Below are 20245 nucleotides of genomic sequence, written 5' to 3'. Positions count from 1 at the left end.
TATCCCTTTGCGAATCTTGACGAGAGTAGTGTGCTTGGCACGCCTCCTCCGTCTTCCAGTCCATTGCGAAAGCCATTCCGTGTACCTGCTCGCATTGAACAAGGTAAAACCCGTCATGGACGACAAGCGCTGAAGCCTACCCAGGCCGCTCGGGGATTTGAGCCCCATAGGGCGGACGGACTGAGACAAAGCAAGCTTACCGCTGACACACGAAGAGAGAGACAGCACCCGAAGCTGGAGGATATGTCGGATTATTGCTTTCCTTCAGTTGAGTCCAGAAGAGATAACTACAGTAATGGTTTCGAAGAGACGAGGAAGTCAAAGCATCGCTATCAGCAAGTCAGCCCACAGCCAAATGAGCGGCAGATGTTGGAGAGATTGAACGCTCTACGCCACAGAACTGAAGATGAGTATGTAGAGAATGCAGAGGAAGAACGAGGGAGATCATTCTCTCGGAGACCAACAACTACCCTGCCAGACATGTCTCCCCGAAGATACCTGAAGAAGAGGCTAGCATCTAGGTCCAGGTCGAGAATCAAGATACACAAGAGGATGAGATCGGAGATGCTTCCATTTGAGAAGCTTTTCTCTGATCCTCATACTCAAACACGGTCACTTACAATTGATCTACAAGATTTGCGGAAGCAGGTCAGCAATGCATCTGATTATGATCTTTATATCTCCAGAGGTATCCAGGAAGTGGCGTTTCACATGGGTGAGAACGAAATGGAGAATACCAGCAACAAGCTTCAAGAAATTGTGGGCGCATGGGTGTACGAGAAGCATGGAGTTGAGGTGGAGCTTGAGATTGATATTGGTGCATTGTGTTAAGGAGGAGACTTAGGAGCATAGTGGGATGATGGATCTTGCTCGACGGTAAAGGTCATGTCGTTCATGGGCCGGGTATCGATTGCGTTACAAGGCGGCTTTGCTATGGGAGAAGTAATCACTATGTGCACATAGGGCTTTTACTTGCTTTATATAGACAACGACAATCACGAAATTACTTAATGGGCGCATATCTGCCTCACGTACCCTACGTTCGCTTGGCTACATCTTACTGTCAAAGGCTTGCACAGTATTTCTTGCCCGTGAGAAGCCCACATGCGGGTGTCGGTCTCTGAATCGTTAGTTTCTTCCACCCCATGGCCTTTTCTATCTAGCTAATCTGGTGACAAGGTCCGTTTAGAGAGATAACACCGACTATCTCGAATAAGAACGTAGGGCCTGTTGACAGGAATCATGACGTCGATGGACTTCCAACACCGCCAAGCAAGTTTATGCGATACATCTGTTTGCTGGAAACGTCAAATACATTCAGTGGTTGGGTATGTACAGAGGAAGGCTGCCCTAAAAGACTGTCAAGAAAGTCTGACCTGGGCACGTTATGGGGCTGCGAGAGTAGACAGATATTTGTTATCGTGCCAGGACATGGGCTTTCGTCAAGTTATAGAAGTGACATGCTTACTCGTGAACAACGGAAGAGATGCTTTGCAAGAAACTGTATGTATACATATGCTTGATACGCTGCCTGGCTACATAGCATCATATACCAATAGGTCAAAATGAGTGTTAGGAACACAAGAATTGCAGTTCATCTCACCAGGATGGCACTGCTTTCACTCTAAAGGCGGATAGAAAAGCAGTGAAGTTGGCCAACTCCAATTATGCCGTTTCAAGGGTACGTCACTCTATTGCGAAAGCAGCGGGGAAAATGGAAGGCTGTATTGGAAAAAAGAGGAGGGGTGGATGGGGAGGTGGCGCCGCTGATCCGAGAAGGCAACGATGGTACGGGAGTCCACAAAACCCCGGCCCTTTGGACGAATACACGTAACTTGGTGTATGTTCCGTACATGGTTTTCCTGTCAAGTCTTTGTGGACCTGGGACTGGTTTCCCGCGTTGCATGCAGTGGCACCGGCTAGAAGGAGGGAGACTCGGCTGGCCTGACATGACGATTACCCTTGATGCCACGTCCGTATCCCATAGATTATCAGTTCCATTGTGCTGGTCGGTTTGTCATTCCGCTGCCATGGCGGTGAAGTCCACAATGAATACACCAGTGGCTTCCAGCCGAACCGTTCCCCACCAATATGAGAGTGTGGAAACTTGGGGAGAGCCTTAGTGGTTGGAAGCATACCTACTCCATGATGGATCTCAGCAACGGGTGGGGGTTGGGTTGAGGAAGCCGGCATCATCGTATTCCTACTGCGCCGGTGCCTCCCATCCTAGCTGGCGTACAAAGGCCGCAGTAGTTTGAACCTCTTCTGCAACAACTTTTCGGGGTCCGTTCTTGACCACGCCGTTCGGGCTCAAGGTGACACAGAACAAGTGTCTACCCATTTGACTCGGGTTGGCCCTGTGGCTGGCCCGTAACGGCGCATGTGAGGCGAACCCGGTGATGGCGTCCCACAGGCTCCGGCTTGCTGGCGTCTTTCTGTCTCACATTTGGTTCCCGCGAGGTTAGGGTTGGGCTGGCCTAGAAATAGTGTAGGTGGTTGCGAAGCGGGAATACGCCTATAGGACAGAAGGCAAGACCGGCCATTTATTGGAAGAAGCTATACAATGGGGGGTCAAGGTGAGTACGGGGCGTGAGGCATGACCGCATGGGAACCAAGAGAGTGAGTTGAAGTCATATTCCTCTGTGTATCATCATCTGTGAATTCCGCACACTGCTGGTCGCTCTCATATCAACGGCTGAGATCCTGTACAGGCAACACGGGGTTTCTGCGGTTCCCTGTAAACATCTTAGCACTTCATCATGTAGACGGCAATCAAACGAGAAGAAAGCTCGCGAGACTTTTGCTGTCGATTATGGAGATGATAGTTAACCCCTCCTTCGCAACAGATCGTGAAGTCAGGCGGCATGCTTGGAACCAGCTTCGTCGTCCGGGATGGCGGCAACAACGGGGTCAAGTGGGGCTGAAGAACGTCGTTCAGACAGCGTGATGACACTCAAATCAGCGGTGCGAAATTATGCATACCATGCCGGGAAAAGAGCCTCCAAGTCGCTGTCTGGAGCATAAAACCAAACGTTGCCGAAAATAGCTACAACAAAAGTAAGCGAGACATATGGAGACTGGCTTGTGCAGAAGTTCGTATTAGGGACGCGAAGGAATCTGATTCCTATTTGTTGTCGCCGCGGGTGGTGGAGGGAAAGACGGTATGATTGGGTTAGATGACCAGCGAGTTATCGCAGTTGACGGATGACGGGTTCTGACGAAGAGAGTCAATGTTTCACTACCAAAGTTTGACGTACGTTTGCTTGAGATACTTACGCAAGAACGGCAAGGTTGGCAAGGTTAGTGGGTTAGGTTCTATGTACCAAGATAATCGAGGTGTTGGCTTGTTCCCAGTTTCGAGGTGATCAGTCTAGCGTCTAGGTATTGACTGAATTAGCAGCGCATTAAGTCTGAAATCTCATATTGTAATGCGATCCGAGTCGATTTTCTTTTCGCAGAGACGGGCGATGATGATTTGAGAGCATGCACCAGTACATCTGTAGATACGATGGGATGGCTATGGCCAAGGATGTGTTGTGCGAATGAAGTGTTGAGTTGTGCAGTTGGAGGTATAGCAGCCAGATGCTATGCATGGAGAACCCGTCAATCATGATTAAAGGCTGGTCCCTGCTGGCAAGTTTTTCTTGCTGTTCAAGCTACTAGTGTTCCGTCGTAGCTCGGGTTTCTGTGGCTCAGCCAGCAACAACATCGACAGGTATTCCTGGCTCTGTGCGCTGGAGAAGTCCTCTGCTGGGATTGGAGCGTTGCACACGGTGCCGCGGGATGGACGATCCTCTGCGACGTATGTGGGCTATTTGCTCAGTGCCTTGGAAACTGGATTTGCCAGATACATTGGGATCTCGATCCGGTGCCTTTCTCAGTTTGGCATCTCCCTCCACCGCGAATAGTGACATTGATGATAGTATTGATGCTCATTTACTAGGTAGCATGAAGAGTCTCGCTGAATTCTTGCCAACAAATTGCACAGACGAAGAGGACTCGACAGGTACTGTATCGATCGGTGGTCTAGGTTTCGTCTGAAGTCGTAGTTCTGTCCTGCCACAATCATGTTTAGTTGATGATCCTGGCAACTTGGCCCATGCGCGACTCTCTTCATCTCCGTCCAAATTGTTTCCCGAAGGCGAACAGTGTGTCGGTAACCGGAAGGGAAGGGGAGACGAGGATAAGGGCAGAAATTTGTCGGCCAGGCGTGCCGTGTGCTTGTTGCCGTAAGGTACTGTAGCATTATACGGATACGTATAGAAGATTTTTCCATTCTCGATGTAGTGAAGTTACAACAGAGTCCGTCCAGACACAGAAAGACGGGCGAATTGGTGTAGACTGCGCGCTGTAAGCATGGGGACGACTAGAGATGCCCGTATGCAAGTCACAGATGCGATTGAACTGCCATCTCAGGCCTGAAGCGTGCTTGGGGCTGAGCGTGTCATTGTCCTTGTATTGCTATGCTCTGCTCTGCATGAGCTCACGGTGCGTTATGATGCTGCTGGGCCATTTGATAGTTAGCAGTAGTGGATTTGGTGATTAGAGGAAGACGGTGCCTTACTTGCCATGCCATGATGACAGTGATGCCTACTTAAATTGCATCGAGTTTGGCGTGTTATTTCCATTTGAGACGGCTCCATTGAGTGCGCGACGGATGACATTAGACACATCCAAATCAGAGACAAGGTCTCACGCCAGCTGTTGGCGTTGAAATGGATCGAGGTGACCTGGCTTTGCGGAATTCCATCGGCACGTCATAGGGTGGCAGTCTTGGGTTTCAGGCCGGGCGCTAGACAAGCACTGCCATTGGGAAACCTTCTTCCCCTCGCCCTTGTCTTACCTTATGTACCGGCCCCCGTCGTCTGTCTGCTTTGGACGAGCCTAGGTTCGAGCGAGGTTTGCGCTGGAGAGCGATACGGGTAGATGGTGTATTCGCAGGGCATGTAGTTGGACAGTGTTCCTGCGTGAGGCCACTTTAGGTGTTCGTAGCCCGAAGAGAAAAGAAGGGGTTCAGGGTACTCATAGCGGCGAAGCAAAGACTAAGGTAAAGAGCGGACAAGCCATGTCTGGGCCTTGTTAGCGAGTCGACTGGGCGACGAGTCGAATTGAGCAAATGGTCGGGTGGGCTCATTGTGACATGTACTCCGTAAGGTAGAAAATAGTGGCAGTGGTGGGCAGACAAAAGTACAGAATATCGAAGGCCCAGAGACCGAGAGAGTGTGTGTATCCGTAATAAGGTAACCAATTTTCTCAGGTCGCTCCCACTTTTGGCTGACCTGACCTGAATTGAAATGGGTTGAGATGGGCCAGGCGGGCAGGGACGGGGCTCGGCTGCGCCTTACTGAGTGGAGAACTGCACATCCATGGCCTGGCTGGGGGGGGTGTCCAACGGGCAGCCAACCGGCAACTTTGTATGCGCCCGGGGACCTTGGATTTGTGGCTTTTTGGGGGGAAGAATAATGCGGATGGATGGATTGATGGGGAGTGGAAGGACAGGAACCTGAGAAGGAAACGGAAACCCAGTGAGCAGGCAGCCAGCAGAGTGCCCCCTGGCAACCTACCTACCTACCTACGCAGTACATAGGACGGGAAGTTGCTGCGAAGGAAGGTACGGTACATCGGAGCAAGTATCTTCCTCTCCAATCATACGAATACATTGAGAAATGTACTTCCAAGTTTGAACCTGCTACTGTGTAGTCCTTCCTATCCCTTCGCGTCCACCTCCTGCGGCCTCGCCCCGGACGGTGCTGGGCAACTAGGCTGCTCCCAGCACTTGGCCGGCGCACTGATGAGTCCTCAATGGCCGACAGCACCGAGGACCGAAGGCGAAGTGAACCTCCACTGAAATCATTCCATCCATCGTCTTACATACAATGTGTGAGCTGTCCGTGGCACGGGAGGGCGGCAGAGCGACAAGGGGCACCAAGGGCGAGTAAATGTGCGGACGCAAGACCCGAGAAAATGAAGTGAGGATGCTCAGCCACATCCATCTTGCAGTAGAATCGTTTCCGTGTCGCACCTCAGGTCAGCTCTTTTGCCTGCATCCCACCTCAGACGCAAAGTTCCCCAAAATTGAACCAAGAGCTGGGCCAATTTTTGCTGTCTTCCATGTGCTGAGCTGGTCGACCGATCCGCACTTCACAGGCTCACCTTGACGGGGGCATGGGCTTGAACGGGCATGGACAGGGGGTCTGCGAGGTACATTCACCAAAGTCACTTTTCGCAAAAGAATGGAAGGACGAGAAACCAGAGAAGGATCCCTGGTTCCCGTACCTACGTAGTACCTAAGGTACTCTTTCGAAGTACTTGCTCCCCCGGCTCTCTCCAACTCTTCCTTCCATTGAGCTGCTCTCCCGCGCAACAACATCCCGTCTTTCCTGCCTGCACCTGCACCGCCGACACCACCACCACCACCACCACACACACGCCGCTCTGTCAGACAGAGAGAGACACACCCACTCAGCCAACATTCCTCCCTCTCCCCTCTTCGAATTTTTCATTCTTCCATAGCACAGGCCAACCTACTACGCGACAAACACATCAACGGCTACGAGCCAAATCGTACGCATACTAGAAGGAAAACAATTTGACAAAAGACCAGCAAGCTCGAGGTCACGATATCGCGCCCAAGGAATCGAGGAACGAAATCACGGCGACAATACGACACGAGGCGACCGCTGCAGTGCCCCCAAGATGCCGGGATTTTAGCACACCACTTCCGTCTTTCTCTTCTTTGCCTCAGTGCGTCTTTCGTTCACCCCACGCCGCTTCAACCGTCCCGCTTGCTTCTGTAGCAGCGTTCGACTACACGCCAAGCGGGACGCCTGTCCGAAACATGCGAATGCCTCCATCTGCTCCTCCACGAGACCTACCCCATCCTGAGAGCGTTCCAAGACATGCAGTGATAGTCCACCCTGGACGTGGAAAGCGCGTCCCTTCGCTGTCATTCCAACCCGTCAAGTCTTTACATTCGCTGTCGAGGCAGAATCCTCGCTCGTCTCTCCAAGGATCCCAATATCCTTCATCACACTCGCTCACGATGGATAGAAGCCATGGTCGCCGACTATCGCCACTGCCATCCCGAACACGTAGATCTATCGTGGATTCCTTCGGCGCGCTGCTCACCATCGTTTTCGCCTGCCTGCTGATAAGGCCTACCTCCGCAGTTCTGATCCCTTTCGACAACTGCCTGCCCGACAGCTACCGAAACTTCAACCCCTTGCCGCTACAATGGAGTCCCGTATACGTAGACGCTCGCTTCGATACCGAAAACCCAGATCACCTTCTTCAAATCATCGTATGGGGCAATGTGTCTGGCTCTCTTTACAAGGTGGATTTGCCTGCTAAAGGCGATCCGCTCTGGAACGATTCTACCCACACGGATGGCAAAATTCTCGACTACACGAGGGAAGGGAACAAAGTCACAACTCTTGCCAGCAAGGTCAATTTCTTGACCTATGAGCCCTTTAGCAACGTTTCTAGTTTCTGCAACTATAGTCTGGTCAATGGATCCTGCCCTCTCTCCCCCGTCTTTAATGACACGGCTATGTAAGTATCCTTTCGGCCAGGGCAATTTTGTCGCAAGTCAACTGACATCTCTAAGTACTTACCCGTACGGAAACTTGCCCTCCGTCAACATCACGGCAAAGATGGATTCGTCATACGCCTTTACATCCCTAGCCGCGACATTGCAGGTCATATACGGTGACGACTCTGCCAAACATATCGCGTGTGCCTCCGCCACTGTAACTCCGGATCTTGGAAGTCTACGCGATCTTCTGCGTTACCTGCCGCTTGTTGTTCTGCTCTTCGTAGGATTTGCGACCATGTTCGCCTCTGTATTCAGCCCGTGGGGCTCGACAGATATATTCCACTGGACGACAAATTACGGACGAGATGCTGATCTATTGCGCCTGGTGACCCCGGGTTTCGGAGACTGCCTTCAGTACATCCAATTTGTGGCTCTCACCGGAGGACTGACTCTCAACTATCCCGGATTTTACCAACCAGTTGTCAGTCAGGTGGGTTGGTCCGCGCTGATGTTCAACGAGAGCTTCGTGAGCAAGTCCCCAGGCTGGCAATCGATTCAAGACGGCATTTACGTGACCAATGGCACCTATGGACTGCACCAGTATGCCCAAATGGTGGGCATGACCGATGTCGAAGATATTTGGGCGGGAACGATGGTTTGGGTCTGCGTCATCGTTGCGGCCCTTTTCGTTCTCATCCAAATCGGCTTTTTCTTCCGCTGGGTGCTCCGATTTATCAGCGATACCCCTGAAGAGGACCTCCGTGCTAAGAACATCCCGTTCTCTGTGGGTAATGTCGTGCGTGTCGTCTTCAACTACCTGCTGCTGCCCATTGTGGCACTGTCGACTTTTCAACTAGTGGTTGCCAGTCAGTCGCGCGAGTTTGCTGTTGCTCTAGCTGTCATCACCCTTCTCATGTTGGTATGCTTTGCCGCATGGCTCCTTTATCTGATCTTCAGGACCCGGCCCCGAGCCGTCTTATTCGATGACTTGCCGACGGTGTTACTTTATGGACCCCTTTACAACACCTACTCGGATGAGGCAGCAGCATTTGCGCTTATTCCCGTCACGCTGACTTTCATCCGCGGCATTGCAATCGGCGCCGTGCAGCCTGTTGGCATCGCACAAATCGTTCTACTTGCCATTTGTGAAGTCGTCCACCTCTTGACCCTTCACGCTTTCAGACCTTTCCAGTCTCCGACATCGATGAACGCCTACCACACGCTCTTTTCTGCCTTGCGGTTCACCACCGTGATGCTCATGGTGGCGTTCGTACCCCAAATGGGTGTTACGGAAGGTCCTAAAGGATGGATCGGCTACACCATCCTCCTTATTCACGCCTGTGTACTGGTTCTTGGATTCTTCCTGAACGCACTACAAACAATAATAGAGGTAACTGCGCGGTTAATGGGTGCTGGAGGAGACGATACACGGGGTCTGCAGCGGGGCGGTTTATCAAAGATATTTGGCATGCGACAACTGCAACGTCGTACGTCTCGGAGGGAGAATGGTCCTTCAAGAGCCAGCCAACTGTCAACGACGGGCATGCTCGATGCCGATGAAAACTCAAAGACTGGATACGTAATGCGGGGTGGCAGACTGAGAAGCGAGTCGGCGGGAAGTGGTTTTCTACTACGAAGCCAGCAACGGAGTTCTTCCGCACTAGACAGCATCGACCCCTATACCGGCCAAGTTCGCAACTTCGACAGTGGCAGCAACTTTACGCCGACAACACCAGGTGAAGTGAGTACATTCTCTTTCCTGCCGTCGCCTGCTGCTGCCACACGACCTCCCGCTGCCGTCACCGTCGAATCTGCCGATCCTTACTATCGACCTCCGCGACGTCGTGGCGACACTCTCAATGGATCATCCACATCCCTTCCTCACAGGGCCTCCGTCGCCGACTCTCGACGTTACAGCCAGGGGGGAGTACATCTTGGCGACGCTACAGCAGACTTGGAGGCACAACTGTCAAGGGGCCCAACGCCCGCCCCTCAAGCCATCAACTTGACCCCGAGAGCGGACTACTCCACGAGAGAGGTGGACTTCTACTATGGCGTTCGAGGACCCGCTCTCAACTCGGAGGGCATCGGCCGTAAGCTGAGAACTGGCCCTGCCGACCCGACCAAACCAATGGCTACCGCTGCCGGATGGTTCCGCAACATGTTTGGGGGCAAAACAAAGGAGAAGGGCAAAGGATTCGAGGTTGTGCGAAGCTCGCGTATGCCACCGGCTATGCGTGCAGCCGCCGACGCAGAGTACGACGCCGAGCCCCCACCAGAAGGAATTCCTGTGGCCATGGGTGTTTTGCGAAACGGGCCCATTGAATCGGATGACGATGAACCGAAGAATAAAGCGCCACGGAAACACACCGAAAATGCAGATAACTCGGAAAATCTGCTCAACGATGATGGGGTCTCGGTTATCTCGGTCGAATCGGAGATCGAAGAGATTGAAATACAGAAAGTGTCTGATGCACCACCAACCTTGCCAGGAATCGCGAGTTCGGGCAGCTTCAAGCTGCCCAGTCGGGTCCCTTCCAAGGCAAGCAGATCAGCCTCACAGAAACACAGGCGCCAATCCACAGGGTCGGACATACCCGAAATACCGCGGAAGAGCTCAAAGAGAGATTCCGGCATGGGCCGGGGGCATTCCCCAGCTCCATCGTTCAATCTTATACCGCCGACGTCGCCCGCCGGGCCATCGAATGGCGGGCCCTCAGCAAGCACAACAGCACAGGGTAGCCTTACGTCGTCCCCAAACCCCGGGCGACTTCCCTTCGAGCGGACAGAATCTCATCAAAAACGACTCTCTTCCAACGGCTCATCCCTAGAAGAGTTCAACATCCGTAGGACGCCAAGCACCGAGCGGCCAACTAGCTATGGGGTAGTCGCGCAACACAGCATCAGCAGAGTCGACCCTGGCTCCGATCAGCATGTCGATTTACTAGGCACTTCTGCCGAGCTCGTCGACGAACGAGGGCCTTCCAGCAGGAGTTCGTCGGCGGGAGGCAGAGGTTAGTAGCGCAGCCTGTCACTCTACCAATGCGCTTTCCTTTTTCTATTTTATTTTGAATAAGTCACTTAATGCCAACTCAAGGTGGCTAATGAGTCTTATTGTACACGATGTATAAATCTACAAGAGGGGTCACCTAATTCCTCTGAGCAAGCGAAGCGGGACATGGTCGGGAACGGAGTACGGTTGGTACAATTGTCCTTGGGTGCTTATTAGCGACGGCGTCTTAAAAACTGGACCAGGCTGGTATCTGATGGGCGGCCTGTCATTCTTATCATCGAGGATCTCGTTATTTTATGGACGATGGCGGGGCCAGGAATTACAACTAGTTATGACACTGCCTCCACCAGGTTGCTCAGTCCCAGATCAACATCTTAATGAATGACTATTCTTTTCATTGCCCGGAGTATCCCAGTCCCGCCGAGTCGTCCTCTCAAAGTTCCTGTAAACCATGTAGCTGGGTTCAGTTGAGCTATCACGGTACGGAACAGCCGGCCTTCTCGGTCTCGGGTACACCGGACTGAGGTAGTCTATTACAGATACACCACGTAAACTTTAGTGACTTAACTGAGCCACCGAATTTGACGTTCATCCCAGTCTGATAACTGATGATACCACAATCGTTGCGAAAAGAAGTAATAATAGACCTAATTTGTTCACCACTCACTGTAAGGTTGCAAGTCGGTGAGGATCGGTGAGTACCAGGTTTTCGGTACCTACCTTACCTATCGAATAACCCCGCCATCGTCATGGTGTTATCGATAAGATCACATTGATGCGATAAGAATTTTTTTCGACTGGCCCAGTTTCAACCCACCATTGCGACTCTGCCTTGCCTCATGAGTGCAGCTCACTCCTCACTCAAATCACTTGATTAGATTCCTCACGTCCAATTCATGAAAAATCCATAAATTTTTGGCCAAGGACCATCAGATATTTCATCGTACAAACAACAGGGTCTTATCACAAAATGGCGCCAACTCGCCCCAACAAAAAGTCAAAAAAGAGAACGCAAAAGAAGCCCGCCAACGCGGCACACAAGCTCGTCGAAGCCGCCACAAAATTGACAGAAGGAGACTTGGAGAGCGCCTACTCAGCTGGTAAGGAAGCCCTCGATGTCACGGGCGAGGGAGGCGATTATGAGCTGGCGGCGTTGAACCTCCTGGGCCAGATTAGCATCGAGATGGGCGAGGTCGACGAGGCGAGGGCCTACTTTTTGCGCGCCGTCGAGCTGGACCCGGAGGGCGCCCTCGACGAGCGCATAGGGGGCGGGCCGGAAAAGTTCCTCTGGCTCGCGCAGCTGAGCGAGGAAGGAGGGCAGGACAGCGTCAACTGGTTCGACAAGGGCGCGCAGTCGCTGCGGGGTCAGATCCAGGCGCTCGTGGACATTGGCGACAAGAAGCGCAGCGCCGAGCAGGGGACGGCGCTCGAGGAGAAGAAGCAGAAGCTGGGCGGGACGCTGTGCGCCGTGGCCGAGGTGTACATGACGGACCTGTCGTGGGAGGCGGACGCGGAGCAGAGGTGCGAGGCGCTCGTCACCGAGGCCGGCCTGGTCGCGCCCGACTCGGCCGAGACGTGGCAGACGGTGGCCAACGTGCGGATATCGCAGGAGAAGATTGACGAGGCCAAGGCGGCGCTGACGAGGAGCCTGGAGCTGTGGGTCGACTTGCCGCCGCTGGACCCCAACGTGCCGGCGTTCCCTACGCGCATCAGCCTGGTGCGGCTGCTGCTCGAGGTGGAGATGGAGCAGGAGGCGATTGAAGTCCTCGAGAGACTCGTCGGCGACGACGACCAGAGCGTCGAGGCGTGGTATCTCGGCGGGTGGGCTCTGTTCATTGCCGGCGAGAAAGCCAAGGCCAAGAGCGAGGCTGCGCAGCTGCACGAGGACGAGGAGGACTGGAAGGTTACATGGGATACGGCCCGGCGGTGGTTGATGCGCTGCCTGAAGCTGTACGAGGCTCAGGAGTACGAGGACGAGAGGCTGGGCGAGCACGCCAAGGAACTGTTTGCCTCTATCAACAAGGAGCTGGGCGAGCCCCCGGCTGGCGCAGAGGATGAGGAGTACGATGATGGTTGGGAAGATGCCGGCAGTGATGATGGCGAGGCTATGGAAGAGTAAATGGCGGCATGGCATGGTTGGCACTTCAAATAAGACAACAACGTTGATGATAAACGTTATGACCACTGGGAAGTTTTCTTCATCGATTGGGATTTGGGAGTTTGGAGTTTGGTACTGGGAAAAGTTGTCAAAAAGGCATGAGGTCCCTCTTTCTCCGCAAGAGGGTCATTCATCGAGGCATATATAGATGAGGTTCGAGAGCCACAACCGCAACCATTTTCTTCTTAGATTGCCCCTTTCCAAAAAAAAAAAAACCAAAAAAAAAAAAAAAACCGCCAAGTAAATGCACTGAATTTGTTTCCCCCTTCATGACGGATGCTATACCGCCTCAACCTTGAGCTTCTCGACACCCTCCGCCAGCCCTCCTTCTTCCTCGTCATCAAAGTCAGCCTTGCCAGCGAGACCACGCTCCCACAGCTGCCTGCCCGTCAACTTGACCGGCTCCTTGACTTTGGCCTTCTTCAACTCGGCGAGGCGCTCCTCCTCCTCCTTCTCCTTCAACTCCTTCATCTCCTTGATGAAATCGTCGCGCCACTTGAGGAACGTCTCGGGCGTCACGGGTGTTCCGTGGAACTTCTTGTTCTCCTCGCGCTCCGCGGCAGCGGCCCGCTCTTCCTTCTCCTTCTCCTTCTCCTGCTTGCGCTCCTCGACGAGCATCTCCGCGGCCTCCTTCAGAGCCGAAACGAGGGAGAAGACCATGGCCATGCCTAGGTTTTCCTGGATCGTCTCCTCGAGACCTTGGAGGAGCCGCTCCTTGTCCTCCGCGACGCTGAACCACTCGTAGGGCGCGGCATCACGCACGGATTGCAGGTCGAGGGTGGGTGGCTCGTCGGGGTATGCGTCTGGATATCGGACCTGGAGGAACATTGTTGGCGGGTCCTCCTCTTCGCCGGGGATGTCTAGGGCGATTTGTATCCTGAACTCTGTCTCTGAGATATCTGTGACCCGGGGTTTAGTGGATGGGCTGGCTCAAGGTGGCACGGTGGGGTAATCGTACCGGTGATCTCATCTGGGAAGATGGATTCGAGCACCTCACGCTCCTCGACTTGTTCCTCGCGCCCCATTTTGAGTGTTTGTATCTTCCAGGAACGTTCTGGGAGCTTGGGGCAATGCGCTGGTTGCTGGGTTATAACAACAAGACGCTGTTGAGGATGCAGCTGGCGGCTTGAGGATGGCCGTTGATGGCAGAGAGGTACGTACATGCACAGTGGTGGGGTGGTGAATTGAATCTAGCTTAGCGTGGTTCTGACCGCCCGGCAATTCAAATAAAAATTTCAGAAATTCCCTAAGCAATTGCGACCGCTGCAAGTTCCCACCCGCGCAGTCCAGTCGCTTTGCTTTCTTTGTACGCCGAGAAAACGTTCACACTTTGCGATCGATATTCCGGCTGTCCACCACAACCACAACAGCCAGCCAATTCCACACAATGGCTTCCATCGGCGTCAAGAGAAAGAGTGCCCCTGCCGCTGGTAAGGGTGCTGCCGACGGCAAATTCAACAAGAAGGCCAAGGTCGAGTCGAAGAAGAAGGCTCAGCCCGTCGAGACCCCCGAGGAGGATGAGGAGGGAAGTTTTGAGGATGAATCCGAGGACTCTGACGACGGCGGCGTCCAGCTCACCCCTCGTGATCGTGCCCAGCAGGCTCAGGCCAAGGGCAAGAAGGATGGCGCCAATGGTGCCGACAAGAACAAGAACTTTGAGAGAGGTAAGGAACCTAGGCGATGCATTGCCTGACCGGCGCAAGCCTGCAACTGTGCTGACTGTGATATTTGCAACAGGCCAAAACTCGAGAGAGTCCCACGCTATTCAGAAGAAGCTTGCCCTGGAGCGCAAGATGGCCAAACCCCTCGCCGACGAGCTCGCTCGAACCAAGAAGATCTGGGAGAGGTTGCGGAGGAAGTCCCACGTTCCGTCCGAGGAGCGGAAGCAGCTTGTCGATGAACTCTTCACCATCATCACCGGCCGCGTCAAGGAATTCGTTCTCAAGCACGACGCCACGCGCGCTGTCCAGACCGCCCTCAAGTACGCCACGGCTACCCAACGGAAACAGATTACCCGCGAGCTGCAGGGCACCTACACCCAGCTCGCCGAGAGTCGATATGCCAAGTTCCTCATCGCTAAGATGGTGGTGCAAGCCGACGGTGAAATCAAGGATCTCATTATCCCCGAGTTTTACGGCAAGGTGCGGAAGTTGATCAACCACCCCGAGGCTTCATGGATCTTGGACGACATCTACAGACAAATCGCGACGAAGGAGCAGAAGGCCATCCTTCTGAGAGAATGGTACGGACCCGAATTCGCCCTCCTGGAGCGCAGCAAGGACGAGAAGCCGACTTCCGACTTGGCGACCATCCTCGAGCAGAACCCCAGCAAAAAGGCCTACATCCTCAAGAGTCTCAACGACATGATCAACTCGCTGGTCCAGAAGAAGATGACCGGTTTTACGATGCTTCACGACGCCATGCTGCAGTACTTCCTCAATGTCGAGCCCGGCACGGAGAACTTCAACCTGTTTGTTGAGATGATCAAGGACGACGAGGAGGGTGATTTGCTGAAGAACATGGCCTTTACCCGTTCTGGATCTCGTTTGGTGTCTCTGCTTCTGGCCCACGGTTCCTCCAAGGACCGCAGAAACTTGCTCAAGGCATACAAGGACAACTTCGTGCTGATGTCGGGTGACCCTAATGCTCACATTGTGATCCTCGCCGCTTTCGACGTCATTGACGACACGAAGATGTCATCAAAGGCCATCTTCCCTGAGCTGATTGGCGACGACAAGGAGAAGGCGACAGACAATATCGTTGTTTCTACATCAAATCCCTTCGCGAAGGCCACGCTTCTGTATCTGTTGGAGGGCCAGACCCGCGCTCTTTTCCCTGACAACATGAGCGACGACCTTACGATTCTCAAGGAGGTTCATGCAATTCGCCAGACCACCAGTAAGAAGGACGCCGAGATAAGACGGAAGGAGTTGATTGCTGTTATGTCGCCTGCGCTCATCACAGCCGTCGTCGAGGCTGCACCGGTTTTGGTCGCAGACCCATTCGGTTGCCAGCTGGTTGCGGACGTTCTGCTTTCTGCGGAGGGTGACAAGACGGCAGCTCTTGAGGCCGTAGCAGCGGTCGCTGAGGGCGACCCTAGCGCGGAGCCCATGGAGGTGGAAGGTGTCCCTACCCCTATCCATGTCTCGCGGACAGCATTTGGAGGTCGGTTGATCAAGACGCTTATTGCTGGAGGCAAGTTCAACAAGGAGACCGGCAAGGTCGAGCCCGTCGAGCCACCATTGAAGTTCGCCGATATTCTGTACCCGGTCATCAATGACTACATTGTGGACTGGGCCACGGGCCCGAGTTCCTTTGTCGTTCTCAACATGCTGGAAGCAGAGGACTTTAGCCACGCTGCTGAGCTGAAGAAGACGCTCAAGAAGCACAAGAAAGACCTGCAGAAGGCCGCCACTGAAGAGACGGCCGAGCAGAAGGAGGCCAAGGAGGCCAGGGCCCAGAAGGATAGCGAGAAGAGCGAGAAGGGCGCAAAGAAGGGCAAGAAGGGTGCAAAGAAGGCAGACAAGCCCGTGGGCAACCTTGGCAGCAAGCTTCTGTTGGAGAAGTTGTAAGCGATATCGTATAAAACGTAACCGGACTGGCGAGCAAAAAGTTCTTCCCAATGTTTTGAAATACCCACACAGGCGTGGCAGTCTGACTACCTGGTGTGTCGATGGCGTGCAATAGGTTTAGCTGGGGTGGTGGCATTAATAGATGGAGTTTGGTTTGGTTGGTTTCTGATTCAAAGCTTTTGGGCGTTGCCCGTCCATCGAGGTCGTGGCCTTTTTTCGTCATCGCAACCGTCCGTGATTGAGATCTAGCCGCGCATCTGAGCCTTTCCCGTCGGCTAGGGGCCACCCGTTTATGTCGGCCACTGTCTCGGTCCGTGACGCGGTGGCAGAAGCAACGGGTCTGATGCATTTGGCATTTGGGCTTGTGCGACGTTGCTGTTCCGTTTCCGTCGTCTGGTGATTCTGGCCCTTGCGTCTTTTCGTAAGGGGCGACATTCAACCCCTACCTATTGAAGCACTCATCCGCGAGCAAACACCACCGCAGTCGTCCCCCGAACGCGGCGGGCAGGGCCATGAAAGAATCACGGGCCAGAATCGTTCTGTAGTACAAGATGGTACAAGATGGCGTTCGTCGAACGTCTCTGTCTGAGGCGTGGTCACCTTTAGATTGCCGTGTAAGTGCAATTCGGGGGCTGTAGTGCTGCCTTGGCGGGATCGTCAGTCCGAATTTGAATGCCTTCAAGCACGGCATGGAAGTGGTCAACATTCACCGGATCACCCGAGCATGTAGGTCAGTGTGATAAAAGAGGAAGGTACGTTGCAGGTAGGTAGGTAGCTACCTCATGGTAGGTAGGCAAGGTAAGGCAGGCACGAGGTGAGGCCAGTCACACAACCGCCCCTTCCTTCCTTCCGTCCCAAGTGACAGACCGCCAACCACCCACCACCCGTCGAAAGCTCCTTCCCGTCCTCCACCTTGCCTCGGAAAAATTACTTCAGCCTGTCTACCTATCACTACTGAGTTGGCAGTGCGACTTTTGTCTTCTTCGCTGATTCACTTTGGAGGAATTCCGTCTTGTTACCCACTCCAAAGTTTCTCATCGTCGCTCATTTATTACACCTCCATTTTGCCTCATCCTTCGCCATTACCATCGCCATCGTCATCGCAGCTACTGATTCGATGGTGGCACACAAGCCATCGATCCATTGACTGTGTCAAAATTTCCCTTTGCTTATCACCACACCGGTTGATCCGTTCGAGAAGGAAAATCATCAACCGCCATCATGGACGGCTTCATTCCCGCGCGAGAGGCGAAGGTGTGCCCGATCGGTTCATACCACTACACCTGCTCCGGCTTCGAGGGTTGCTGCGAGGTGAACCCTTGTGAGACTACCAGATGTCCAGACGAGTACAACCCTTACTTGACTGCGACGGAGCTTCAGGCCCAGAAGACCATCGCATCTGTCGCCGCGCCGGTCTTGGTCTCTCCTACTTCATCCTCGTCGAAGGCGTCCTCCACTACCACTGACAAGAAGGTCCAGGCTTCAACCTCATCTGATAATCCGACTACCACCTTCAGCACGCCCGAGCTGACCGCAACCGGAGGTATTTGGCTCACTGACGATCGTGGTTCTCCAGCTTCTACCATCGCCTCGGATGATTCCACTGGAACTCCGTTCTTCGTTTCTCCCCACACTTACAACCCAACGGTCCCTGTCGAGACCCAGGCCATCGACGCTTCGGCTCCTGCCCTGGCGGTCAAGTCTGATCAACATGACCTCCCGGTCGCTGCGCAGGCTGGCATAGCTGTCTCTGCTTTGGTGGTGATTTGTATGGTCATCGCCGCTTACTTTCTGTGCACCAAGCAGAGAAAGAAGCTCAGAGCTTCTCGAGAGTCCATCAGCTCCATAAGCAAAGACGGACGCAAGCACAGTTCAGAGGACGAGACCAGCCAGCCGGCCATGACTACCAATCCGTTCTGTCCTGAGGAGGTCTTTTGCCCCTATGGAAGTAAGTTGTTTCCTACTGTCCACTGTCGTCTAAGGCAACAGAAGCCAACAACCCACCAGGACGCTACGAAGAGCCTCAAACTCGCTTCAACCGAATCAATGACACGAGTGCCAGTCGGATGATGAATCACCCAGTTAGTCCCGATACCCGCGATCCGATGTCTATGCGGATGCCGCCGCCGCCGATTCCTTCTCCTGCGATGTCACCTGGCACATTCAGAGCTACTACAGCCAGCCCTGACTTCTTGTCTCGTACCGCAACGACAACTCCCGACGTGGGATATCGCACGGCCAATTCCACTCCCGACTTCACGTCCCGCATGACGACTCCAGACTACATGTCTCGGCTGGGCACTGCCACCCCTGAGCTCCATGGCCCCCCTCAGCAAGCAGCTATCGCTGAGCTGGCGTCTCCTGGTCTGCCAAAGGTTGTCGAGATCCACAGCAGTCGTAGCGGCCTGCAGAAGTACAAGCCGTACCGCCCCGACGGCGGCTCACTCTACCCAGTGGCGGAGACCACTCCCAGCTACCTCACCGGTACCCTGAACGCCACGGAACATGAGCGTTCTGAGGGTAGATACGTGACTAGTTGGTCAAAGTGGGATCCTGCTGCCTAAGAGCAAGTCGGCCGATACTGCTTGAGATCTTGAGGTTTGGTTCTGGTTCTGGTTCTGAGGAAAGGAAATGATTTCGGTTTTCGGCTTCTGTCAGGCGTTGACGATACCCAGGCTTGCTTTTCGGATACGCGGTTGCCTGATCTTGCTGGTTCTTGTCAGAGTAAATTCAACGCACAATTGGGATGGTTCAAATGGAAATGCAACAAATGGAATTGGAATTGGAGATTGAGATCAAAAGGTCAACCATAGCTAGGCCTATTAATAGTTATCTCTACTCCCCTCAATGAAGAAAATGAAGAATTCAACTCACCTTGCTACTTTGACCAGTGCCTACCTCATGTCCGTTAGTGATCAGTGAACGCCACGAACAACTACCTTTGAAGATCATTGCATCGTTTTAGGAGTACGAATATGAACCCTGCCTGCCGAATTCATGGGTATTTGGTATTCAACACATACTTAAAGACAATCTGATCCCCTTCCGATTTACGCCAAACATGCAGTTTATGCTTCTTACGCAGAAGCACTTCCATAGCCATTCAATTTTCTCTCCCCTTGCCCTATAGCCATTGGCCATGCTGACTTCCTCGTTTTTCCAACCCCGGGACAGTGCTATGAGTGATGGAGCAAGGGTGACTTTATTGGGAATGCCCAGCTCCTGACACCCCAACTCTCCGTCTCTGCCCCCGCCAGGTTGTGGTGTAATATGTCGGAGGTCAAGCCCGTCATCTGCTTTGAAGCTTGCTGATCTCGTCGAGGAGTATTTGGAGGTCATCATCGGAGATTTTGTCTTGTAGGGACGGAATGAGTGTCTTGGCTTCTTCGGCCGTTTCGCAGCAAAGCGACCCTAAAGGGGCAAGTAGAGTTAGCATTTCTATCACTTCTAATCCGGTAAGCAGTCCGTTGGATTGGGTTGGGTGCAAACCTATTTGTGCACGCTCAAACTTGGCGAGCTGCTTGTGTGCAGAGAGCAATCGTTCGACGGCCTCGACATTCTCTTTCTGGCGGAATCGGGAGAAGGCGTCCAGGTAGTTGAGAGTCTGTGTCAACATCCTATAAAGACAGAGAGAAAAGCGATATTGTCAGCTGCCTAGGAAAAGCATAAAGAAAAGTGGCGACGAAGGGCATCGCTCAAAGAGCAAGCCGCCATTGTGAATTGGACGTACTCGGTCTCGTTAATGTTCTTGCGATCCATCTTGCGCTTGGTCACGAGCGCGTTGATGACGAGTGATGCTTCGGACAATGTGAGCGTGTCGACGTGTTGAAATTCGCCGAGGTTGAGGATGGACGATGCCTCTTCGCTGCCCGGGGGAGGAGGCTTTGGGCGCGAGGTGGGAGCGTGATGCGACATCTTTTTGATTATTTGCGACTCGTGGTCGTTGATGCGAGGATTGGAAAACACTT

The 20245-nt window shown here is 53.4% G+C and overlaps 6 protein-coding genes across 6 annotated transcripts; 4 read left to right on the top strand and 2 right to left on the bottom strand.

The window, feature by feature from the left end:
* Window positions 1–7042: 7042 nt before the first annotated feature.
* N0V96_003938 (uncharacterized protein) lies at window positions 7043–10553 on the top strand (the record flags this gene model as incomplete). Its single annotated transcript, XM_065756980.1, has 2 exons — window positions 7043–7551; window positions 7607–10553. The coding sequence occupies 2 exons, from the start codon at window positions 7043–7045 to the stop codon at window positions 10551–10553; spliced, it is 3456 nt and encodes a 1151-aa protein (XP_065614193.1).
* Window positions 10554–11517: 964 nt separating this feature from the next.
* N0V96_003937 (uncharacterized protein) lies at window positions 11518–12666 on the top strand (the record flags this gene model as incomplete). The annotated part of the gene is made up of 1 exon (XM_053188002.1): window positions 11518–12666. The coding sequence occupies one exon, from the start codon at window positions 11518–11520 to the stop codon at window positions 12664–12666; it is 1149 nt and encodes a 382-aa protein (XP_053053964.1).
* A 318-nt stretch (window positions 12667–12984) lies between these two features.
* Window positions 12985–13730, bottom strand: GIR2 (the record flags this gene model as incomplete). Its single annotated transcript, XM_053188001.1, has 2 exons — window positions 12985–13604; window positions 13664–13730. The coding sequence occupies 2 exons, from the start codon at window positions 13728–13730 to the stop codon at window positions 12985–12987; spliced, it is 687 nt and encodes a 228-aa protein (XP_053053963.1).
* A 362-nt stretch (window positions 13731–14092) lies between these two features.
* On the top strand, window positions 14093–16277 carry puf6 (Pumilio y domain member 6; the record flags this gene model as incomplete). The annotated part of the gene is made up of 2 exons (XM_053188000.1): window positions 14093–14369; window positions 14443–16277. The coding sequence occupies 2 exons, from the start codon at window positions 14093–14095 to the stop codon at window positions 16275–16277; spliced, it is 2112 nt and encodes a 703-aa protein (XP_053053962.1).
* A 1221-nt stretch (window positions 16278–17498) lies between these two features.
* On the top strand, window positions 17499–18841 carry N0V96_003934 (uncharacterized protein; the record flags this gene model as incomplete). Its single annotated transcript, XM_053187999.1, has 2 exons — window positions 17499–18225; window positions 18285–18841. 2 exons carry the CDS (start codon window positions 17499–17501, stop codon window positions 18839–18841), a joined length of 1284 nt encoding a protein of 427 aa, XP_053053961.1.
* Window positions 18842–19566: 725 nt separating this feature from the next.
* Window positions 19567–20192, bottom strand: N0V96_003933 (uncharacterized protein; the record flags this gene model as incomplete). The annotated part of the gene is made up of 3 exons (XM_053187998.1): window positions 19567–19688; window positions 19767–19894; window positions 20008–20192. 3 exons carry the CDS (start codon window positions 20190–20192, stop codon window positions 19567–19569), a joined length of 435 nt encoding a protein of 144 aa, XP_053053960.1.
* Between the last annotated feature and the right edge of the window lie 53 nt (window positions 20193–20245).

The sequence above is a fragment of the Colletotrichum fioriniae genome, assembly GCF_027942845.1.
Source record: "Colletotrichum fioriniae strain IMI 355084 chromosome Unknown scaffold_4, whole genome shotgun sequence".
NCBI classification, from domain to species: Eukaryota; Fungi; Ascomycota; class Sordariomycetes; order Glomerellales; family Glomerellaceae; genus Colletotrichum; species Colletotrichum fioriniae.
Note: the sequence above shows the minus strand (reverse complement) of the source record. Positions and strands in the feature narration are given on the sequence as shown.